The sequence below is a fragment of the Sander vitreus genome, chromosome 24 (assembly GCF_031162955.1).
Source record: "Sander vitreus isolate 19-12246 chromosome 24, sanVit1, whole genome shotgun sequence".
Lineage (NCBI taxonomy): Eukaryota > Metazoa > Chordata > Actinopteri > Perciformes > Percidae > Sander > Sander vitreus.
The window spans coordinates 16,552,361-16,578,475 of record NC_135878.1 but is presented as its reverse complement, the minus strand read 5'-3'; the positions used below and the strand labels follow the sequence as shown (position 1 = coordinate 16,578,475).

The following is a 26,115-nucleotide window of genomic DNA, read 5'->3' as shown; positions in this document are numbered from 1 at the left end:
ACTAAACTCACCATAACTGTAAATCACTGTGAACTGCTTCATGTCTGAACCCTGCTAAAGAAATAACACTGCCCTGCCTTTATAAAAAGACAGATAACTGATCAAACAAATCAGACGACCAGGAACCACAGGACAAGATATGTATTTTCTTTGCAAGAAGGTTTATATTAATCAAAACCAGATGTGGAACATCAACAACGTGAAAACAAAATTATTGTGTGAGAGAGACAACGAGAGAGAGAGGATGAAAACATGACCATATGCAAGTATCATTTATGGTTATATACAGTACAGATCAACACATATACTTAAAATGCTACCAACAAATGGTATTGCAGGAATAAATTAAATTGTTTTATAAAACTCCATGCTGTAATGGTTTGTCGCTGTGTACAGTCTGGTTCAGACCGTTTGTAATAAATAAGGAATAAATCGACTGAATTATTGGTTTATTATGTCACCATTTTTGTCAGGTTTGGGCCCAAAGTGAATGAAGTCATCGGGTTTCTTCGTTTTGGGCTGAGTTTAGTAAAAAATATCACCCAAGAGTTAAAATAAACCATGGAAAGATGGACAGATGAACACAAACAGCCATCATAATCATCTGTACACAACACTAACATCAACAATATTCATGTTATTTTACAAAGGAAGCTGACTCCAGATCAGTCCAGTGCTGCTGCATGCGCTTTTTCAGTGTACAACCTCCGTTTTTCGGTTCGTAAAACCTCCATTTATATGTCCGTAAAACCTCTGTTTATCTGTCCGTAAATCCTCCGTTTATCCGTATTGAGTGCTTCCATTCAGCAGAAGCTCCACTGTTAGGTCCAGTCACTGCTTTTTATCAGGAGGACTCACTTGTCCGGCTCCTGGTCGTTACTATTACTAAACTATTGTCTCAACTGGTGTGTATGAAACAAACCCAGACTCTCTTGAAGGATAAATCTGTAAATATTCAATATTTTTCTTATATATAAGTCCCATGTGCAGACATAAACCAACACTGACTGTATCTGATATATCTTCTATCAGCTTTTTGGGGAAATCACTCAACCTTTTTATTAATAAAAACAATATACACAGTATTTCTGAGCTGTTTTTAAAGGTTTCTGTCTTCAGTAGGAACCAATGAGATTAGAGCGGAGTAGTAAAGTCAGAAAGTATCCAGAGACGGACTACTGCTGCATAACATTTACCTTGGGAGTCAGAAGCCGGAGCTGGGAATGACGTCACACCCGAATATGGCATTCCAGTTTAACAAGTCAGAATTACTGTTATTTCACAGTGGGGTTAGCTCTAGCCAGGTTAACCACTGTTAGCCATTGATAACAACGCATTATGCTGTTTTTGTGCTTACAAACAGCATGTGCACAGATAGACGTTGGACAGGACTGTGTGTACAACTGATTTAATGAGACAGAAATAAGACAGCAGAGCTATTAAACTGTATGTTACTACAACTTTCACTGCTGTTGATACATAGAGCGCCATGTTGGGTTGTTGAGGTTGGGATCGGTGAGGTTCTCCCGGATTTCTGTTGGGTTTCAGTTGGTTAGATGTTCAGTCCAGGGTTAGGTGTTCAGTACAGTCTCCGGGGTTAGGTGTTCAGTCCAGGGTTAGGTGGTCAGTACGGTCTCCAGGGTTAGGTGTTCAGTACAGTCTCCAGGGATAGGTGTTCAGTACGGTCTCCAGGGATAGGTGTTCAGTACAGGGATAGGTGTTCAGTACGGTCTCCGGGGTTAGGTGTTCAGTATGGTCTCTGGGGTCAGGTGTTCAGTACGGTCTCCAGGGATAGGTGTTCAGTACAGGGATAGGTGTTCAGTACGGTATCCAGGGTTAGGTGTTCAGTACGGTCTCCAGGGATAGGTGTTCAGTACAGGGATAGATGTTCAGTACGGTCTCCGGGGTTAGGTGTTCAGTACGGTCTCCGGGGTTAGGTGTTCAGTACGGTCTCCAGGGTTAGGTGTTCAGTACGGTCTCCAGGGTTAGGTGTTCAGTAGGGTCTCCAGACAGCTTCAGCTGCGGCCATGTTGGTCGGCGAGCTGCTGTGGCTGGACTCCACCTCCACACCGACTACTTCGTTCTGATTGGGCAGCGAGGGGTGCAGGAGAGCGGAGCCTGTGGAGGCGTTGGTGCAGGGTGGCAAGATCCTTGGCGGGGAGCGTGAGTCGCTGCTGCCGCCCCCGGCCATCATAGAGAACTGGTAGGAGCCGGCGGCGGTGGAGTAGTACAGGTGGTATGGCGAGGACGTGGACTGGAAGCTCTGCGCCTGGTGAGGCGTGTTCGCCGGGTACGGAGGCGGCAGGTAAGTGTGATACCTCCCTGCCGGGGTGGTCGCCATGGCCGTGGCCATGGTGATGCCGAGGGCGCCGCTTGAGACAGCGTTGTGAGGCGGGGTGTAAGTGAAGGCGGCCGCAGTGGAAGGGTAGTGCACCCGGTGGTCGGAGAAACGCGAGTCAGGCAGGGAGGGGAAAGGGCGTTCTAACGTCATCCTCGGGTCGCCAAATGCTGTGAGCTCAGGACCTGAGAGACGGCAAAGTTCGCAGAGTTAGGGTTATTTTATTTTTTCATTTTTGTCATGTTTATTTGAATAGGGACAGATGCTTAAACATAGATGTTTGTGCAATAAATCTTTAATGTACAGCATCACATTTATAGCTATTGCTACTTTCCAATGCCCGTCACTTTATATTAGTTATATGTTTGTATGTATGTGTTATTTGTTTCTGTATTTAGTGTTTGTATACATTATTGTTTTAATATTTGCAACATCAACCAAAGTGCTACTTACCTGGCAATACATCTATTTCTGATTTTTTTTTAAACTAAAACTAAAGTAATGAATGGAAAATTGTTTTATTAAACTAACTAAAACCTTCAAGAAAACTTTAGTCAGGTTAAAAACCAACAAAAATGAATTTCTTTTTAAAACTGAGTGTATATTGACATCCCAGCAGACGGCCCTGCAGATTCACATTGGACAATAGAGTATTAAACATTAAACATCACGGCCATTCACACACAGTTCTCCAGCCTGCTGATGACATGCTGCTCGCCATGTTCCTACCTGAGAGTCGTGAGGACAGGTCACTGAGCGAGGATCGACCAGGCGAGAGGGGATTGGCTGTGTGGACGGTGGGCGTAGTTATCTGGCCAAGGTAGGGATACGATTGGTCATAGGACCAGGACGGAGACGACTGCATCTGTCTGGAGTCTGGGAGAGAGGAATCATTAAAGGGTTGGTTAAGATTGAAAGTGCTTGAAAGTTAGGGTTAGCCTTTATTTAAATTCAAACATTCTGCACAAATCGCTTTTAATACGTCTCTTTATCAAGGTGTAAAACTACATCTCTGAAGTAAAGATGGTGTGTGAACTCTTAAAACTGCAACGTAATACTACGAGCTTTGAGGTACGTTTTCTCTGGTTATGTGGGCATTATCCAAAGAGTAGTGACATTAACTCATGGTAATTAAAAGGCAGAACGTTTGTGCACACAGCAGGGTGTTCAACCCACCTAGTTTCAATTTAACTAAGGGTTAAATAAGTTTTGTTGGGGCTGAACATGGCCCTGTTAGTAGTGAAGGAACAAAAGAGGAAGCTATTTGCTTTATGTGTGTGAGGGAGTTATTTCATTCAATCTAGTCTTTTCCCCACAGTCTAATAAATGGCACTGATCACACACAGACTTGCAGACAAGAGTGTGTACATGTGTGTGAGTATGTGTGCAGCCAGACGAGGAAGCAAACTGTACACAGCAGCCAAGACGTCAATGAAGGCTTTCAAGTCTGGCCAAGTTAAATCTGCAGAGGGTAGAAAGAAGAAAATGCCAGGATATGAAGCTGAGTGAGAGCTCTTGTATTCTGCGCTCATAAGTTCACTTTACTGTCCTGGGTTATTTTCTCCGTCTGTCCTGATCTGTGAAAGGTTTGGGCTCAGGTTAGAGGAACTGAGATATTGCTGCCACATGTGCACACTAAGGGACCAGAGTACATGAACACAGTATTTATCACTCACAGTTAGGAGGAGTAGAGAAGTGAAAGGAAGACAATATTAAAAGAGAAATGAAAGCTTAGCTTTAAGGGGGTGATGACGGGGAGAGAGAAAAGGAAAGAGAGAGAGGCAGAGTAGGCTAGAATGGCAGAGAAAAAAGGAAGCACTCAGAGCTACCTCTCCGTTTCTCTCCCTGCAGAGCTATAGTATGTTTCACACCACTAATTGTACACACTTGCTATGTGTTTTACAGCTCAGCATCCATAGACACAGTTAGAGATCAACTTCATCTTATTCCAGATCAAGTTTAACTCTTAACAGTTTAACACGGACAGTTTAATGTCGGCTACCAATGTATTCTGACTGAACCTGCAAACATAATAACACACAATTTATGCACTTATTTTCCCATTTCCATGAACAAAACCAGAAAAGAGAGTACTTGGTGAGACTAGTCTTTCTGTCCAACAAACCATTTAACATAATTTCTACTAAACCAGACAGAGAACCGTGTAGTTTAAAGTGATGAAACCCTAAATCCATCACACCTCTAAGAGTGACTTTTGTTCTTGTTTATTCTGAGTTATGAACCCTGCTTTGGACGACGGTTCGTTCAAGAGATTTACGCTGAAATCTGATGCATGTTGATGGGAAAAAACTGTTTCTGTTTCTATCTTTCCTCCACTGTTAGCCCAGTGTTAGCCCAGTGTTAGCATTACATAAACACCGTTACAAGTGTAGAAAAAACTAAACCTTGACAAAGACAATATTTACTTTCTCAAATTCTGAAAGTTATACGTTTGCTTTGCTTTGCTTTTCTTCTTTCTCACAGTAGCACTTCCTGCCAGCTGACTCTCATTTCCTCCTTCCACAAACACACACACACACACACACACACCGTCACTACCACTGAAGGCAGAAGAGGAACAGATTCTGTATTTCGGTGCCACATAGAGTATCCACGGCAACCACAACACACACGCTCACAAAACCACACCCACACACGTAAATACACATACCCACACAGACCACAATGGATCTCTCTGAAACCACAAGGAGGAACAACGAGGTTTGATGCAAGCTGAATGCACATGTTTGGAAAACACACGCCACAGTTTGCAGAACGTTATTATTCAGCAGTCGGTATAGTTATAGTTATAGCCATGGTTATGGTTGGTGTGGACGGGCATTTAGTCAGTTCAAAATAAGCCACATTTTGAACAGAAATAGAATTCATTCAAGTTTTATATAAGAAGAGAAAAATTAATGGGAAATGCTTTTCTTTTCTATAAAAATATGATTCCACGCAACATAAATGCTGCATGAGTCAAAGAGTTGGTATGAGCTATTCTGGTGGCCACTTTACTGTACTTCACAATCCCCAGCTAACCACATCAGTTCAACATGCCCACAGTCATGCAACTGACTGTTTAAATACAACTCGTTTTAAAGTATAAGTGTCTTTTTTTCAGACTACACTGGTACCGTTACATCTGAGAAAGCACCATAGGACTATGGTAAAGGAGATGTATTGTAGTTTTTAGGCTCTGTGTTTGAGCTCATGAAGAATCTGCAGAAGAGTAGTTTCCTATTACTAAAGTAAGAGCTCTAGCTTCGGTCGTAAACGGCTCAGCTACTGACTGTAGGGTCTCCTCCTGCCCACATGTTGAAGAGGAGGGTTAGAGGGTTAGAAGAGGAAACAACACAACGTCTTGCTCGGCCATACCAGCATGGGAGCTGTTCAGAATACAGACAGGATGACTGCCTTTTCTTCTTCGCTGCCTCTTGGCTTCATTTCCTAATCAAGGTTGACAGACGTAAATCACGTTTGTGCTCTTACCGGCAGTTATCTGAGCATGTGTCGGGCTGGAGAAGGGGGCAGAGTTCAGTGCTGCAGATTGGCGAGTGTTGGACGAGTGTTGATGGTGATGGTGGTGAGGGGGCGTCACCCTCATCGAGCCCCGTCTCAGCTGTTCCAGCTCTGTTAGCCGCTCGGAGAAAGCCAGGGAGCCAGGTTTGACTTCGTCCATCTTCTGACGGTGACCTGGGACAGGGAGACAACACAAAACTGTCACATTTCAACACTGAATTTCTTTAGTTCTGATTGAAAACTGAAATGTGCAACACAAAGAAATGTCAGCAGATTACTTTATGGTTGTGATAAGTTTATATATATATATATATATATATATATGGATTACAGTAACAGTTTGAACCAACAGGCTTTTACAGTGTCCCGACACTGTTAACACACTGTGTCTGCTAATGCGTTAGGGAATCTGCCGACGGGCACTGCACAGGGCTCTGTGTGTGTGTGTGTGTGGTGGTCTGTCACGGCGTCTGTGGTGCTGGCTGCACTTCAAAGCTGGGAGACGCAGCTCCAGTTACAGCCACTTCCTCCCAACGGGGGAAGTGTGCATGTGTGTGTATTTATACTGAGTGTGTGTGGGCGAGTTAGAGATGAGTGATGGTTATTCACAGCTGAAGGGAGCTAGCAGGAGCCTCTCGTCTGTTCTGAACACTGTCACTCACTTTACTTGCATTCAATCCTAATTATTATTATTAATGTTAATTAGCTGAACAAAATCTGTATTCCTCTTCTTGCTTTCATCTGCCGTTAGAATTCCCCCTGTTTCATCACACTGAGTGGGAGAGGAACTCGTATTGCATCAGGTTCCATATTGACTCACTCTGCTAAGAGTTTTTCTGTAGTGATTAGAGCCATGTCTTCACTAAGAGACTACTTTATAGACTACTATACACACATATGTGTGTGTATATATTAGGGTCTAAAGCAAGAAGAGGAATATATATATATATATATTTTAGGGCTGTCAGCGTTAACGCGTTAATCATGATGCGATTAATTTGTTTTAATCGCATTAATCGCAACCATTCCCAACAACTCCCAACAACTCCCTACGACTCCCAACCATTCCCAACAACAAAATACGACTCACAAAGACTCCAAACGACTCCCACCCACTCCGTACAATTCCCAACCATTCCCAACAACTCCCTACGACTCCCAACCATTCCCAACAACTCCCAACAACTCCCAACCATTCCCAACAACTCCCTACAACTCCCAACCACTCCCTACAACTCCCAACCATTCCCAACAACTTCATACGACTCCCAAAGACTCCAAACCACTCCCAACGACTCCCTACGATTCCCTACAACTCCCAACATTGTTAATACCACCGGAGTAACACTAAACATGAACGCTGCAATTGTTTTGTTTTAGGTAGTTGTGTTCAAGTGGATCCATGGTGAATTTGATTGGACCCACAATTGAACCCTGTGGGACTCCAGATGTTATTATCTGCTGAGGAGCAAACGTCAACATCTGTGTGTCAGTGTCACTTACGTCGTGGCTCTCTCGGACCGTCCACAGTGATTTTAATGGCTCTCTGGTATGTGGCCACTTGAGGAGGGTTGGTGAACACGGTGATGGTAAGAGTGAAACTCTTCCCTGTGAGAAAAAAGGAAGAAAGGGAGAAAGGATGGGGGAAGGAAAAGAGAAGACGAAATAGAAAATGTTAATCAGGATCTTTTTCAAGTAATACTCTCCGTTCGATCTCTCCTCCCTCTCTTCTGTTCTCCCCAAATATCCTCTTAGTCAGCTTAATGCATTAAGTCATGGAAGTAATGGACCCCCAGGCAGAAATAACCTAGATCACGCACATGCACACGCACACACACACAGCTGACGTATGTGGGTAATGCCAGGTGTTACTCTCACTTCTCTCTCTCCTTTTATTTCTGTTTTCTATCACTGTCTCTGAACGTTTCCCTTTCACATTATAACACTGATGACTTAAGAATTATTGTCAAACATTATGTGCATACAACATTTAAATGTACAGGTATTTGATTACATCATTTCATTTTAAACTGACAAAGTACAACAACTGGAAAAACCTGTTGCAACAGTCGACTGAGTGAAGCCTGTTTCCCCATGATTTGCATGTTATTAAAAGGACCACAGAGAGAGTTTAGCTGTGGAAGCTTGTACCATGTTACCAGCTGAGCTCTATTAGTTTTGTTTGTTTCACCATGCTATAGACAAACGTGCTTACATAAGGTGCAAGGACGATACTCAATCAGCTAATTATCAAACAGCTGCTGTCGGTGGGGAAGCCTGCATGACCATCGTAGTGTTTAAATGTCTGACAGACCTCCAAATCAAATATGTTTAATATAAACTAGATAAAAAATGGAATCTGTTCAGTTCAGTGGTTATTAGCCTGGCGCATACTCCAAAAAAGTTTCTAATCTTCCGTTTGCTTCGGTTGAACCTGTGCAGTAGTGTTTCTCGCGCTGGCCCAGAAACTATTTCGTGGTGATGTCACAAGTTTTTAAATCGCTTTTCTCAGCTAGAGGAAAGGTTTTCAAACATAAGAAGTCCATGGATTAAAAATTCAGAACCGACTTTCAAGCACCTAGAGTAAGTCTGTGACGTAGGTACGTCCTTATTTTGTTTGTTTGTTGTCATTTCTAACCCTATCCCTCATTTTAGTAGTTTTACGTGACTCATGTTAAGCCAATCCTTGTTTTACTAACCGCAAGTATTTGTGTTACCTAAACTTAAAGGGATACTTCACCGATTTAGCACTAAGCTTTTAACAGTAGAAACCCGGTAGTATTTTTGAATGACCTCCCTCATGTCCCCCTGAGACGAGAGATCTCTGTATTGTGGCTCTGGAAAAAAGCCTCTTATGACGCAAAAAATCGTCATTTTGTGTCATAAAAAGCATTTTTGCCCAGAGGCTATGGACTACAGCCAGTAGTAGGAGCTACTTCAGCATGTTTCCAACCCGCCCACAGGGGGTTGGACTGGTCGGCTTTCCCCGAGTGTTCCCGAGGCAAAACGAAGGTCAGCCATCTTGAAACATCGCTAACAGGCTCCGTCTTTTTCATACAGTCTATGGTCTTTTCAACAGAAAACTTTTACAACAAGTATGTGCATTCAAACTACCGCACATGTGTACCACCGGGATACATTGGTACAGATCGGATAATGTGCAGGAAACTTTATTACAGACGGCGGCGGAGTGGGACAAAAAAATCTACCGGGAAATTTCGTAGACCACCGGCCCTCGGGGTGCAGGGGAGACCAGGAGTTTGACCAGCGGGCAGCAGCGGTGGCTGGAGTGAGCAGCAGCGGTTGCCGGAGCGGGCAGCAGCGGCGGCCGGAGCCAGCAGCTGCAGTGGCCGTAGTGGGCAATCAGACCGGCCGGAGCGGGCGATCATGGGGGGACATCCTCAGCAGTGTAACGCGAACGGGGGCTGGAGTATAACCTAGCTAGGTGGAAAGCTAACGCTAGCCAGCCACCTGTTCCATCAATCCTGCTTGCAAGTGTCCGCTCATTAGACAACAAACTGGACTACATCCAACTTCAACACAACTCCCAACGAGAGTTCAGAGACTGCTGTATTTTTTGTTGTTGTGGAAACATGGCTGAACAACAGTGTACCGGACTATCCAGCCTGCTTCTCTGTCGCCAGGTAAGAGTGGAGATGGACTGTGTTAACACGGACTGCTGGTGGAGTTTGTGACTATTAAATGCCGAGCATTCTATATTCCACGCAAATTTACAACTGTGTTTATAATCGGTGTTTACAGCCCACCAAGCGCTAATGCTAGTATGCGTTAGCTGAACTTTACAGAGCATATGTGTGTGCACTAGCTAAATGTAGCCTGTTTCGCATGTGTTTTTTATATAATGTCGTTTTTATATATTTTAACTGTGTAACCACTAGAGCCACGGTGAAACGTTGATTCGTGTATATGGTTGAAATGACAATAAAACACATTTTAGTTGAGTTGAATGCTGCCTCACTGTCTGTCTGTAAACGGTAGGCGTGGCTTGGGAGTGGAGTCCAAAGCAGCGAAGCAAGTGCATTCTGGGATTTGGTGTCTTTCATCCATATGAGCCAAAAACACATTTTCTGGCTTATCTCGGCCTAGTTTTTGGAGTCATTGGCAATCGACCTACAGTAGAGTGTCTTTTAGGTATGAGAACGTGTTGTGTGGTAACACTTCTTGTTGAGAATAATGTATAGAAACAGGTGACATAAACCGTGTTTGGGGTTTATTTAATGGGATTAATCTTTGACTGCTATGGTTCAGACAATCTCTCTTTTGAATTCAGACTGAGCCGTGACGAGCCACGATAACGTCTTCTCTGTTGTGTTGGTAGATGTAGGCTGTAGTTAACTTGAAGAACAAGCCACGGATGCTAGTTCTGTTTTTTCTGCTGTATTGAAATGAAGAGTAAACCTGTAAAACTGTTGTCCACCTGACACCACACTGATGGCCAGCAGAGTGAGAGACAGAGAGAGAGAGAGAGAGAGAGGGAGAGGGAGACAGAGACAGAAACAGAGAGAGAGAGAGACAGAGAGAGAGAGAGACAGAGAGAGAGAGACAGAGAACGAGAGAGAAAGAGATAAAGACAGAGAGAGAGAGAGAGAGAGAGAGAGAGAGAGAGAGAGAGAGGGAGACAGAGAGAGACAGAGAGAGAGAGACAGAGCGAGAGAGAGACACAGAGAGCGACAGAGAATGAGAGAGCGACAGAGAATGAGAGAGAGACAGAGAATGAGAGAGAGAGAGAGAGAGAGAGAGAGAGAACAGCTAAAGTCTTTGTGTCTGTTGTGTCTATCAGCCAGTTAACCGAACTAAATTTTCCGAGACTTTCTCTGTAATCACACCTATGTTTCTCTGTTTCTCTCTCTCTCTACATTTCACACACGAGGTGTGTGTGTGTGTGTGTCTCGTGTCAGGGATTGCAGAGTTGGGGTTGTAGCTTTTTTTATCGTGTGTGTGTGATCACACAGTGAGATATTGTGAAAGAAAAAAATGATGGTCCGGTTTAAAAAGAGGAACTATAAGAGACACACACACACACACACACACACACACACACACACACACACACACCTGAACCATCGTATGAAACAAACACAAGACACATGTTCCGTCATCAAACCTCACACTCGTGTTTCATTTCAGACAAACTCACCACTTCAGTTTCAGAGAGAACACATGCTAAAAGATAAACTAAAGTGTAACTTCTTGCAGCCTCGGCCACAGTGTATGAATGTGTGTGAATGGTTCCTGTACTATGTTAAAGCGCTTTGAGTAGTCGTAGAGACTAGAAAAGAGCTTTATAAATACAGTCCATTTACATTACATTTATATTTGCTTTCTCTCATCAAAGTCACTTTCTACACTAATTAGACATGGAAATGTTCATGTACATGTACATATATGAAAACTCCTACACTTTGGATCCTATCTTGCACCTGGTGCAGCGCAGCACAAAGCCTGACACAAGTGTCTTTGCTAGTTTAAGACCGACGCAGTTGTCAGTTTCTCGTCCAGCGCCCACGTCATTTAAACAGCAAATGCACCTGCGCCCATCTGTGGCCCATGGGCGTGCTGGTCTTACAAGGAGGTGTGTTCAGGTGCATTCTGGGCGTGCTGGTCTTACAAGTAGGTGTGTTCAGGTGCATTCTGGGCGTATTGTTATCTTGAGGCAGCGGTAAGTGATCGCTCCATTGACCAACAAAAACCTGGTCTAAAGTCAATAACGCAGCATTTCATTGTTATTTTAACAGCAAATTAGTGAAATGCGCCTAGGCTCGTGCACAGCGCGCACACACAATGCTTGTTGCACACACTATGCTTGTTACACACAAAGGGACGCAGAGCAGCACACACACATGCAGAAAATTACAAATAAATATATTACAATGTGAAATAGTATTAGATATATAGTAGTTTATATATATATATATATGATCTGCTTCCACTTCACGCACAAGATCAGTTTCTTCTCCTGAACATCTCTCTTTCCTGTCTGCCATCAAAATAGCAATGTGCCAAGGTACAAACGCGCCTGGCTTTTCACACTAAAATTACTTAAAGGATTTTTGACAACCTCTGGTCCATCTGGTTTTATTTTCTAAAAAAGCTTGAAAAACATCAACCCTGTTGTCCACAGTCAATCTGTAAACATTTTTTTTCAGGACAAACTGGGCTATTAGAATATTTGTGCTGCAGTGAGGTCACTTGAATGTAAAAAAGGTTGTAGGACCATAAAGACAAATAAAACAAATAAAACGGAAATTGAATCTCACAGATATGTATTGATATGACACACAGCAATAATACTCAAGCAAATCTGTTGTCCTAATCAGTTCTCATATGTATTAGGAGTCAAACGGTGAAGAAATAAACATTATAACATACAGTGGACAAATATCTACATTTCTTCAAAAATAGTACAGACTCTTTTGTCCTCATGACATTTACTTACGCCAATACTGAAAATAATAATGTCATATTTATTGATATCACAAACACACACAGCAATGCTACACAAGCATTTGTGTTGTCTAAAACCATTCTCCTTCATATTTGGAGACAGAAATGAACATAATGAACATTATAACTCATATAAAGGACAAACTATTTACATTTCTTCAAAAAAGGCCCAAACCTATGCCAAAACTCAAACCAGTGATGTCATTCTTCTCTGTAGAACAGTTAAGAATGGTAATGGATGATCTTTGGTCACATCTTACTATTCTGACTTTGAGTGATCTCTCCTCACAATAAACTATCTTTGTTGTCCCTCAGATGACGTATTGCCGGCCTTATATGGGAGTAATGTGTGACGGACCTGCCTTCTATTGGTTTACAAGACACAAACAAGCATCTCCCAGAGCATCATGGGAAACAAAATGGACGGTTAGTGTCAGAGCCAAGGGGGTAAGCTTCTCCTCGGACCACAAACCTCCTATGGCACCATTTTGATGCTAATAAGCCATCACCTCCCGTTAGCATTCCATTGACTGCCATTCATTTTGGCGTCACTTTGACAGCGACAAAACTTTACATCTGAAGCGTTTAAAGACTATTTGTCCGTTGTTTATTTCTAAAGAAACACGACAATGTATAAAAGGCTCTATTACCTTGTACCTCATGTTATGGCTCCGTAGCAGACGTTTTTGTAAAAATAGGCTAACGATTGTGTCATAACCACGCGACTTACTGTTGCATAGTAGAGGAATTACCGTATAGTACAGGAGAAGCGCACAGGCAGTTTCGTCTCACATTAGCTGTTTAAGTGTAATTACTAATGTTAACTAGCATTTTAGTGATCAATAATGAGCCTGTGTCTATGTTATCTCCTTACATATACCTACGCTCTCCGTCTCTGCTAGATTGGGAATGATTGAGATTTCTCTTGGCACAGCTACCAGAAGACTTCCAATTTTCAGACAGGTTGCTCACGGCACATTTAGAATGTTCTGCCTGGATCACTGATTGGAACATTTACTTGTAAAAATCTTCTTCCTGCCAACCCTGGCTACCGAAATCTGGTACCACTGATATGTCTGCTCTTCTCTCTGATGCTCTGAAACAGACCATACAGGCAACACAAACACCGCTGCACGTGACGCTAGTTAACACAATACTCAACAGCAGCTAACGTTAGCCTACCGCTAGCTAGTTAACACTATACTCGACAGCAGCTAACGTTAGCCTACCGCTAGCTAGTAGCTGGATTAAAAACGGTTAAAATGCTGACAGCTAACGCTAAACGGTGTAAAGTGTGACTGTGTTTCACTGTAGAGGATTCCGACACTGGGATGTAGCAGTCTGCAGCTGCTGTTGTCGGAAAAACACAGACGGTGCATTCAGTGAAACTGGTAAACTACAGCCTTGTGGTGCATTTGAAGTTATTGTAAATGTCCTTTACCATCTGGTGGTTGTTTTTGTCATTCAACAGCAATTTACTAGTGAAATAAGTCATTGTTATACATTATTATTAAATCATTTAATTTTGACCATATGGCCTTAGCAATAAACAAGCCGTTCTTTAATGTCACCGACTGTTGTTTAGTACCCTTTTTTTTTTTTACTTTCTTAAAAAGTATCGGTTCAGGCACCGTTAAATATGTATGCGATTCATTTTGATTAATTAATCACAGATCTGTGAGTGTTTGAATCCTCAGTTAAAACCTTCCGCAAAAGGATTTAGTAAAACAGTTGCATGCAAATCCACAGCGTCAGGGAACACACACACACACACACACACACACACACACACACACACACACACACACACACACACACACACACACACACACACACACACACACACACACACACACACACAAAACCATCATTGGTGTGGGCAGCTAAACTAACCACTTCCCACACCGACCGTTAATGACATTCAGAGGTTTCTCTGTTCAACATGTGGTTATCATACAACACATTAAACTAGCAACGTCTTCACAGTTTCCTCTAGAAATCATCAACACAGAATCCACCCCTGAATATTATTTCATCCAACCAATCTTATAACCACAACTGTGAAAAGGCGCTGTCAATTAAACAAAAGGTAAACTCTGGCGATGTTCTGTAGTTTTCTTCTTGTAAAAACCTAGAAAAAAAAATTGGAGCACCTAATGTGGCCGCTGGACAAAGTCACAGTTTCCTCCTGTTTGTTTGATAAAAACTACGATGAGCAGCTGTTTTAGAACATCATGGACCCTTTTATAAAAAGTAAACTAAATGTGTCCCCCAAAACCCGCCGGCGGCTTAGAAAAAGCATGTTTTGTTCAAAAGATTGCCAAAGAAAAACCACTAACCCTAGAAAGAAGCGGGAAAAAACGAATTGTTCGTCGGATTCTCAAAATTCCGACGGTCCCTGAATGCACCTCGAGAGACTCCACTGACATGTAAAAAAGCTCCAAAGTAGGCCAAATACATGATCAGTCACATGATGAAAATTCATCCAAAGTGACTGAACCCAGCACCGAAACACAGCTCAGTTCACCTAGTGGTGAACAGTGGTAGAAGAAGTATTCAGATCCTTTACTTAAGTAAAAGTACTAATACTACACTGCAATAATACTCTGTTACAGTACAAGTCTTGCAGTGAAAATGTTACTTCATTAAAAGTATGGCATTAGTAAAATGTAGTTTAGGTATTAAAAGTACTCAATGCAAAACTTGTAACTAAAGCTGTTACATTCCATCACTGGTGTTACCTTTGTAAAAATGTAACTAATTAACTAATTATTAACAAAATTATTTTTTTCCTTTATTTATTTATATATATATATATATATATATTAGGGCTGTCAATCGATTAAAAATCTAATAAGAACTCTGTGATTAATTAATCGAAATTAATCGCATACATAATTAACGGTGCCTGAACCGATACTTTTTAAGAAAGTAAAAAAAGAAAAGAAAAGAAAAAAGGTACTAAACAACAGTTGGTGACATTAAAGAACGGCTTGTTTATTGCTAAGGCCATATGGTCAAAATGAAATGATTTAATAATAATGTATAACAATAACTTATTTCACTAGTAAATTGCTGTTGAACGACAAAAACAACAACCAGATAGGAAAAGGACATTTACAATAACTTCAAATGCACCACGAGGCTGTAGTTTACCAGTTTCATTGAATGCACTGTCTGTGTTTTTCCGACAACAGCAGCTGCAGACTGCTACATCCCAGTGTCGGAATCCTCTACAGTGAAACACAGTCACACTTTACACCGTTTAGCGTTAGCTGTCAGCATTTTAACCGTGTTTAATCCAGCTACTAGCTAGCGGTAGGCTAGCGTTAGCTGCTGTCGAGTATAGTGTTAACTAGCTAGCGGTAGGCTAACGTTAGCTGCTGTTGAGTATAGTGTTAACTAGCTAGCGGTAGGCTAACGTTAGCTGCTGTTGAGTATAGTGTTAACTAGTTGGCGGTAGTTGATCTGGCTGCTGTTGAGTATAGTGACCTAGCAGCGGTAGGCTGGTTGGCTGCTGTTGAGTAGCAGTGTTATAGCTAGCAGTAGGCTAGCGTTGGCTGCTGTTGAGTGTAGTGTTAGACTGGCGCCAGTAGCAGGGTTTGTGTTTCCTGTAACGCCTGCTTTCAGAGCATCAGAGAGAAGAGCAGACATATCAGTGGCACCAGATTTTCGTCTGTATGCAAACGTCAATATGGAATGGATTAATCTGCGTTAATTTTTTTAACGCGTTATTTTTTCTCAGATTAATTAATCGAAATGAACGCGTTATTTTGACAGCCCTAATATATGCTCGTCTGATGCTCTGAAACAGACGTTACAGGAAACACAAACCCTGCTGCATGTGACGCCAGTTAACACTACACTCAACAGCAGCTAACGTTAGCCTACTGCTAGCTAGTTAACACTATACTCAACAGCAGTTAACGTTAGCCTACCGCTAGCTAGTTAACACTATACTCAACAGCAGCTAACGTTAGCATATATATATATATATATATATATATTATGCCAAAAGACATTTAGGAGTTATTCCTGCATCTGGCCATGGTTGTGCTTGTTAATTTGAGATGCAAAACTTGCAAAAAGAGTTAAAAATGAGCTCACAGTTAGTAATAATTAGACAGGAGCAAAAAACACTCAGGGTTTCAGAGGGTTAAGTGATTTTAAAGCAAGCCGTCGTCGTAGCTGAACAACAGAACTGACTGTTCTGTTTAACGTCGTGAACGTTTAGGCACTACTTTGATAGGGTTAGAAAAAGACCATGGTTTGTCATGGACTGAAGTTGGTAAGCTTAAAAAAACCTCTCCGTTTCCTTTTAGTTTCATACAGGACATGAACCCCGATCTCCTGGGTGAAGTCCTGAGTCTGCTTAAAACCTCCACCTACTCAGAGTTTGGTCTATAACTTGGTCCACTTACTTCCTCGTTTGCTCCCACAATAACTACAAAACAAATGTGGATATGGGTCGTTATAAGCTGCTTGCAAGGTGAAAACTTTATGGTTTAGAGATTTACATCTTAAGTTGGAACCAATGGACTACAGGACTAAACAACTATAAAAAGAAAAGAAAGAACAACATGAGTGTGAAATAGTTTGGATGACTTTTAGCTTCTGTCTGCCCTCGCTGCTGTTGTATGTAGCATGATGGCAACACATAAATAGATATGATAGATATGATGATAATTAGAGAGTAAACATCAGTTATTAACCATCCTGTCTTGTTTTTAACCTCCTGCTCAGATGCAGCGGTGCTGGGAAACGAAGCTCATTGTTCTCTGTGCTAGTACATTTGCATGGAAACAAATTTCTACTCCTCAACTTTCTTCATTTGAATTCTCCTGCACATGAACATGTAATTTGTTTCAACAGCAGAACGGGGGAATCTGTCAAATATTGACAGGTGTTCCCACATTTCCATTCAGCTGGGGAGCACTTGTCACTTGTCCGAGTGAGTGTTACAGAGTTGTGTACACAGGACACTCGCTGTTTTAAATAGATTAGTTGGCACATTTGCCTGTGACTGATTTAGTGTAACTGTGGTCTCTGTGTCCGTTAGAGAGAGAGAGGGGGTGGGGGGTGGGGGAGGCAGAGCCAGGCAGACGTTGGATGGCTGTTCCGAGGAAGTTGTATGAATACTGTTTTTATTCACATGATGTACTTCCCCTCCTGTAATCTCTCTGTGTGCCGTGTTGTGTAAAAAACACAGTTATTAAAACCTAGACATGGCAGATAATGCTCTCACTAACTGTTAGATTTGTTATATTTTAAATTAGACCAAACCTGCATGTCTGTGTGTGTCAGTACTGTAGCCAAGACCAGCTTCGTCATGTCCAAGACAAGTCGAGGCTGAGTTTACACTACAGTTTACACTTCCTATGATGCAGAGACAGTTCATCTTCTACTTTATGATGATCTTTTTGCAGAGCAACAATCTGTAGGATCAGATTAGGCCAGATTATTAACTTTAACTTTCATAAAGTGCAGCCTCACGTTTCAGACACTAAGACTTTTTATTCTGCTGTAACAAAAACACTATTGAACTTATTTTGACCTGAAGAATCCAGAGTATGAAGTATTGTCAGAGACAAGTCAGAGACAATGCCGAGACAAGTCAGAGACAATGCCGAGACAAGTCAGAGACAATGCCGAGACAAGAATTCTTAGGCAGAAGTTTTGTTTCTTCTGCCATAGCACTGCTGAACAAACCATCTCTCTGACTGTGTATAGATCTGGTGTCCTTGTTGTAAATATGTTTCTATATACATGTCGTTATGTTCACTGTTGATGTAATTGTCCATGTATATTGCCATGTGCATGAAACAGACTGTGAAAACAAATTTCCCCCACAGCAAGATATCTATCCATCCATCCATCGAAGTTCGAGTGAAAATACCAGTCCGAGAAACTAACCTCGTCCGCTGCGGCCAACAAAGCGCAGGTCGTTGAATCTGGCCACTTGGTTCTTGATGGCGGCCGTGGCGTTGCGAAGCTCGGCTGAGTAGTTCTCATCGTTTCCCGCCATCACCGTTACCAAGGTGCCTTCAGGTGTGTCGCCCAGGGCAACCACCTAGTGACATGACAGAAGAGAGGAGGAGAGAAGATAGAGCTTGAAATGTTTGTCTCATTTCTAAATGTTTCAGTTCCTGGAGTATTACATTTGATTTGCAGCAGGGGACAAAAACCACAAAGAAGACAGTTACAGAAAACAACCAAATCTCTGTATGTTTCTGTTCGTTAAAGCATCAAAACAATGAACTGGAAGATGTGATAAAGAGCTGCTAAGCAGAGCAAGGTTCAACGCCAACTAAGCATTTTTATTGCACTTTAAACACAAAGGAAAATATAAACCGATTGCTTTTAACTCAAAAGGTATCTCCGCCCTGAAAGGAGAAGAAGCTGAAAGATGTGCCGGCACATAATTAAAAACAAGCCGGCAACAACAAGACAATGATGATTCAAAAGAAAGGTAAAACAAGACATTTTAATACCAAGTGAACAGTTGAAGACAACGGCAAAGTCAAAAAGGCGTCAAAAACGCATCAAAAAGGCATCAAAAAGTGTTGAAATGCGGCAAAGGTGTTCCTGAGTGTCTGATTACGACAGCAGATATTGGTTAATAACTTGACTTTATTGTGTATTCTTAAAAAGTTTGAGAATGTTGCTTGTTCATTTCTTGTATCTTACCTTTATGAGGGAAAAATAAAGAGGCTGGTAACACCAAACACACATTAGCCACTTTTAAAAAAAATACCAAATTGTGGCATTACGGGAACAATCTTGCTTTTCTTTTCATATTTAGTTTTTACACTGTGTTCTCATTGTATACTTTCCTTCCATTTTCATTTTATTTCATCTTTATTGTATTTTTAATAATAATGTAATAAATGTAACCAAAAGCCCTACTAGGGACAAGTGTCGAGAATTAGCTTCGGCTAAAAACACTATAATACATACATCAGATGACTGTTGAAGTTTATCTATGTTTTTTTTGTATCTGTCCCTATCTAAATAAACTTCTAAAAAAAAAAAAAAAGTTAACTTTAGGCTCTGATAATGATGCATTTAGAGAACAAAAACTTTTTACTTCTGTTTGGGCTGAACATGTTCTAGGTTCTGGCACTACAGTTCCCATCATGCTTTAGGGTGCTACAAGCCTGCGAGGGAGTCTAGCCTTCATTAGCTGCACCAATTATTTAGTCTGTTTCTCAAAAGCAATATAAAGACAATGTGTGTTTCATGTGGTTTCTATCTGATCCTGGGCTGCATTCTTTGAATAAAAAAACGGTCACACAGAGAAACAAACGGCTCTCAAACTTCATGGAAAAGATGCAAGTCATGAAATATAAGGTGAATCATTTTGCCTCTCCTGAAACAACACGTGTAAAATGTAAATTTGTAACACTTACTCTAGAGAGCACACTCTCCTTCTCCACTCCTACACAAATATAGATTTCCATATCGACACTAATCACTTCAGAGCATCAAAGTGCAAATGACCGTGGCAGATACCCTACTACAGACTGTTTCTCTTTTAACCTGTAGATACTACAGACTGTTTCTCTTTTAACCTGTAGATACTACAGACGGTTTCTCTGTTAACCTGTAGATACTACAGACTGTTTCTCTTTTAACCTGTAGATACTACAGACTGTTTCTCTGTTAACCTGTAGATACTACAGACTGTTTCTCTTTTAACCTGTAGATACTACAGACTGTTTCTCTTTTAACCTGTAGATACTACAGACGGTTTCTCTGTTAACCTGTAGATACTACAGACGGTTTCTCTGTTAACCTGTAGATACTACAGACTGTTTCTCTGTTAACCTGTAGATACTACAGACTGTTTCTCTGTTAACCTGTAGATACTACAGACTGTTTCTCTGTTAACCTGTAGATACTACACACTGTTTCTCTCTTTGAGAGAATGCAGTCCAGCTAACTGGAACCCTTTAACATACAGTGGGGAGAACAAGTATTTGATACACTGCCGATTTTGCAGGTTTTCCTACTTACAAAGCACGTAGAGGTCTGTAATTGTTATCATAGGAACACTTCAACTGTGAGAGACGGAATCTAAAACAAAAATCCAGAAAATCACATTGTATGATTTAATTAATTAATTTGCATTTTATTGCATGACATAAGTATTTGATTACCTACAAACCAGTAAGAATTCCGGCTCTCACAGACCTGTTAGTTTTTCTTTAAGAAGCCCTCCTGTTCTCCACTCATTAACTGTATTAACTGCACCTGTTTGAACTGGTTATCTGTATAAAAGACACCTGTCCACACACTCAAACAGACTCCAACCTCTCCACAATGGCCAAGACCAGAGAGCTGTGTAAGGACATCAGGGATAAAATCGTAGACCTGCACAAGGCTGGGATGGGCTACAGGACAATAGGCAAGCAGCTTGGTGAGAAGGCAACAACTGTTGGCAATTATTTTTTTGGCGCAATTAAGTTCAAGATGACGGTCAATCTCCCTCGGTCTGGGGCTCCATGCAAGATCTCACCTCGTGGGGCATCAATGATCATGAGGAAGGTGAGCGATCAGCCCAAAACTACACGGCAGGACCTGGTCAATGACCTGAAGAGAGCTGGGTCCACAGTCTCAAAGAAAACCATTAGTAACACACTATGCCGTCATGGATTAAAATCCTGCAGCGCACGCAAGGTCCCCCTGCTCAAGCCAGCGCATGTCCAGGCCCGTCTGAAGTTTGCCAATGACCATCTGGATGATCCAGAGGAGGAATGGGAGAAGGTCACGTGGTCTGATGAGACAAAAATAGAGCTTTTTGGTCTAAACTCCACTCGCCATGTTTGGAGGAAGAAGAAGGATGAGTACAACCCCAAGAACAACATCCCAACCGTGAAGCATGGAGGTGGAAACATCATTCTTTGGGGATGCTTTTCTGCAAAGGGGACAGGACGACTGCACCGTATTGAGGGGAGGATGGATGGGGCCATGTATCGCGAGATCTTGGCCAACAACCTCCTTCCCTCAGTAAGAGCATTGAAGATGGGTCGTGGCTGGGTCTTCCAGCATGACAACGACCCGAAACACACAGCCAGGGCAACTAAGGAGTGGCTCCGTAAGAAGCATCTCAAGGTCCTGGAGTGGCCTAGCCAGTCTCCAGACCTGAACCCAATAGAAAATCTTTGGAGGGAGCTGAAAGTCCGTATTGCCCAGCGACAGCCCCGAAACCTGAAGGATCTGGAGAAGGTCTGTATGGAGGAGTGGGCCAAAATCCCTGCTGCAGTGTGTGCAAACCTGGTCAAGAACTACAGGAAACGTATGATATCTATAACTGCAAACAAAGGTTTCTGTACCAAATGCTTTTCTGATGTATGAAATACTTATGTCATGCAATAAAATGCAAATTAATTACTTAAAAATCATACAATGTGATTTTCTGGATTTTTGTTTTAGATTCCGTCTCTCACAGTTGAAGAGTACCTATGACACAAATTACAGACTTCTACATGCTTTGTAAGTGGGAAAAGCTGCAAAATCGGCAGTGTATCAAATACTTGTTCTCCCCACTGTAGATAGATCTTGTTTTATATTTGTATATGTATGCACTTGAACCTGTATAAAAAGCTGACAAAAAAGGTGACAAAGCTCTCTGAGAGACCACAGTCTCATGGGTTAGGTTTGAACTGTGAATTTGGAATGTGTGTGTGTGTGTGTGTGTGTGTGTGTGTGTGTATTTCAGTCTTCTTGTAATGTGTAAATATGTGTGTGTGCATCAACAGTCATCCATTATCAGTAAAAGGCAGTGACATCCGCTCATGACACTCCATAATGATGCATAATGCACCACACACACGCGCACGCAAACACGCGCACGCACACACACACACACACACACACACACACACACACACAGTAATGTATGAAACTCAATAAATCAATCAGCTGTTCTGCGGCTAAAAGCTGCTTTTCCACAAATGCTTTTTGTCTCAAAGGCCAGCCAAGCGTCCGGATGATGGAAACTGTTTACTCTTCTCTCTTCTGTATCAAACCTGTCACATCAAATTGTCATCTATCAGCCAAGGTTTGACTTTATAGGACTTATAATAATGTTATATTGTAATTTAGTAAATTGTCCTTCTGGTTTGCAAACAGTTTAAAATCTTGTCTGAAGAAGTGCCTCGTCACGAGCACAAGAAATATTTTGGTGTTACATCAGCGAGCAGAAGGCTTGATTCTGGATATGTTGTCTGTTAAAGCAGACTAAAACGCACAGAGATCAAGAGGCTTGATCCTGGACATGTTGTCCGTTAAAGCAGACTGTGAGGCGTACCTTGAAGGCGATGGGCAGCGTCTTGTTGCACCTCCAGTGTGTCGGCAGCACGGAGCACAGGAAGTTAGGACTGTCCGTCTTCACCAGCTCACCTGGATGGTCCGAGATCACCTGAGAGACAAACACAATGTGAGGAAAACTTTCATTGGTGGGTTTGAAAAAGGTGACTGAAAGGTGACAAAAATGTTAAAAAGGCGACAAAAAATAGTGTCAAAAAAGGTGACAAAAAGGCCACTAAATTGTGGAAAAAGGGAACAAAGTCAAACAGCTTTGATTGGCTGACGTTGAGCAGTGAAACAGATCAAGTTGAGCCGTACCTCCACCATGCCACGCTCAGCCAGGCGTAGTTTCCCCGCCAGCGAAGCCCCCCCTCCGGCGTTGTCCTGCGCGGCGCCCAGAGGCAGCGCCTCGGCCATCTTCCCCCCCGAGGCCAGTGTGGTGGAGGGGGGCGTGTACCGCCGGCCGGGGGCGGGGTCTGCAACAGAGCAACATGAAGTTAAACATCTGTAGACAGACTAACCCTTCATACAGATCATAGGGAAAACTCTGCTCTCCATCGTCTTCTTTTTTGTGTTAGTTGAAAGAAAATATGAGCAGAAAACTGAACTTTCAAATGTAAAAACTGAACTTTAAACTGTAACTGTCCTTTTTTCATATTCAATTCAATGTTCAATTTGTTGAGTAAGAGAAAGTTGGAAGTTATTTCTTTTATTAGTTTTAAATCCAACAAGCGGTTTGTTGTATTTTAGCAGAATACTGAAAGCAGCAGAACTGAGAACACTTCAATATCTGTTTATTTGTTGTTATGAAGATATTCAACAACGTTATCACATACTTTCTTCATATACTGCAGCCATAATCCAAATGATCTTCTCTTGTTGGGCTCTATAACGGATATCTTTTATTGTTTTGACTTCTTTAAAAGTACAGGATTCAGAGATTAATCAAGAAAATTATGATTCAGCCCAAAATTAGAGGGTTCTGTGTGAAATATAAACTTCCAACAGAGCCAAGATCACAGAATGACTTCAATGTTCAATGTAAATGTCAATGTAGAAGAAAGAGGATGTATAAAACACACACACACACACACACACACACACACGAATAGCAGAGTGTGAAGTCATCAAACTGAAAACAGCTGCAACACTCTAAATTCAAACCAACAAACTGAATGTTAAACTCTCTCTTTCTCTCTTTCTATACAATATATACAAATATTCTGTAATGTTTGAATAATAAGACCGATAAATGTAATCTGAAAGCAGCTGTGATATTTAGAGCTCAGCTCTGTTTATTTATTGAAATAATAAGAAGTGTAGAAATGATAACGACAGAGCAGTTTAAGCTCTCCAACGAGTGATTTACATCTTTGCTTCAGATTGAATGGCTGTCCTTCCTTTAAAGGGTGAACATAAACATATATTACAGATATATTCCTGTACGCATCGTGTTCTTTGGGCTGTTTTGTCTGATTCAAATATAAAGGAAATATGAACATTACACACACACACACATTTCTTCAGTTTGTTCTGGCTGATAAATGAATGTGTTATGATCCGAAGAATAACATCAAGAAAACATCTTCTTCTTTCTGACCCTTGATATTAAAAATGTCACCGAGTTACAGCAGACGGGGGTCGGCTCACATTCATTATTATTATTATTATTATTATTATTATTATATAAATAAAACTTCTTCTTTTACTAAACTAAAACTTTGGTAAATGATGAGTCTACGGTTGTTTTCACAGAAGAGATGTGAAGTATTTCTTCATATTTTCAGCTTTAGGGCCAAATGATCTCTTCCCACATATATGACAGATTTGGGCCTCAATGTTCAGAAAGCTGACTTTGTTCTGAACATTTTGATATGAAACACACGGGGATCACATATATGCAAATACATGAAAAGATAAATTGAAGAAGATGAGTATAAATGGAGAGACTCACAGAATCCTGGATTTAAGACAAGCCAGAACTAAACAAGATCAACTTTTATAACACATCAAATGTGATAGATATTAAAAGTTGAGTTTTAATAAATATAAATGTCCACATTAAGCCTCATGAAAATAATACGGCTGGAACTAAAGGCAACTGTCTTTTATTATATTTTTATATATTTTATAACGCCTCACACTGCACAATATTTAAATATTATTTAAGTAAAACATAACGGATCCTGTCCATGTGTTTTTATCTGATATTCAGACTAAAGAGAGGACAAGAAGCTGACATTTTCTCATGAATCTATCTGACAAAAAGCGCTGAATAATCCTAAACATTTTGGCTGCACAGACTCACATTTCAGCCATAAAACTCAGAAAAATATGTTATATCATAACTTTAAATCCTCAGAGAAATATGTTATATCATAACTTTAAATCCTCAGAAAAATATGTTATATCATGACTTTAAATCCTCAGAGAAATATGCTATATCATAACTTTAAATCATAACTTTAAATCCCCGGAGAAACGTGCAGGTTGTACCGTATTTTGCGTCCCACAGAAACACCATCTGTGCGGTTTAGTTTGTCTCCAGATCTTCACTCTGTCTCCTGTTTCCAGAGTATCTCTGTCTCTCTGTGTTTCTGTCTCTCTGTCTCTGTCTCCTCTGTGTTTCTGTGTCTCTGTCCTCTCCGGTTTCCAGAGTCTCTCTGTGTCTCTGTCTCCTCTGTGTTTCTGTGTCTCTGTCCTCTCCGGTTTCCAGAGTCTCTCTCTGTCTCCTCTGTGTTTCTGTGTCTCTGTCCTCTCCGGTTTCCAGAGTCTCTCTGTGTCTCTGTCCTTTCCGGTTTCCAGAGTCTCTCTGTGTTTCTGTCTTTCTCTGTCCTCTCCTCTCTGAGGTGTAAAAGTCTATTTATCCGGTCCGCGCGTAGAGTTTTAGTTTGAAGTCCTGACCAAACGTTCCGGAGAGCAGTTATTAATCTTCCACATGTTACAAACATGTAGACAGAAACCTGCTGTAAACTGAATATGGCTGCACGTGCCCTCTCTCTCTCTGGGTCCGTGCAGATGAATGGAGACCCGCTGACAGCACGAGCCTTTTACCCGCACACCTCACAGCCGCTCTCAGCCAATCAGAGGCTCGCTGCTGCCTGACACTGCAGGGCGGACCATTCAGCGCGCTGTCCGTCCGAGAGAAGGCGGGGCTTACAGAGAGAGAGAGAGAGAGAGAGAGAGAGAGAGACACAGAGAGAGAGAGAGAGAGAGAGAGAGAGAGAGAGAGAGAGAGAGAGAGAGAGAGAGAGAGAGAGAGAGAGGGGGGGGGGGCAGAGCTGCACTTCCGGCACATAGCGAGTGTTTTCACTGCGGCTTCATACAGGCGGCAGCACGGAAACATTTACAACCTGCAGAACAAAGTTATCAAACCGTCTCCAAATGTAACACACACATCAGGAAACTTTCCACACAACAACACGGACACACAGTCATAACTGATGTTTCCAAATGTCCCAAAAACTCAACACACAGCT

At 41.6% G+C, this 26,115-nt stretch overlaps 1 protein-coding gene across 4 annotated transcripts in view; it reads right to left on the bottom strand.

The window, feature by feature from the left end:
- Positions 1 to 142: 142 nt before the first annotated feature.
- The window catches only part of runx1 (RUNX family transcription factor 1), a 56,561-nt gene continuing 30,588 nt past the window's right edge, over positions 143 to 26,115 (bottom strand). For 2 of the 4 annotated variants that reach the window (XM_078243442.1, XM_078243439.1), the window contains 7 exons: positions 22,955 to 23,112; positions 22,638 to 22,748; positions 18,239 to 18,395; positions 7,364 to 7,468; positions 5,831 to 6,034; positions 3,068 to 3,214; positions 143 to 2,523 (listed from right to left, as the gene is read on the bottom strand). In XM_078243442.1, coding sequence (XP_078099568.1) covers positions 1,994 to 2,523; positions 3,068 to 3,214; positions 5,831 to 6,034; positions 7,364 to 7,468; positions 18,239 to 18,395; positions 22,638 to 22,748; positions 22,955 to 23,053 — 1,353 coding nt within the window. In that variant the 5' untranslated portion in view covers positions 23,054 to 23,112 and the 3' untranslated portion in view covers positions 143 to 1,993. Of the gene's footprint in view, positions 2,524 to 3,067; positions 3,215 to 5,830; positions 6,035 to 7,363; positions 7,469 to 18,238; positions 18,396 to 22,637; positions 22,749 to 22,954; positions 23,113 to 25,132 lie in introns of all 4 variants that reach the window. The other 2 variants (XM_078243441.1, XM_078243440.1) reach the window with 2 other exon arrangements.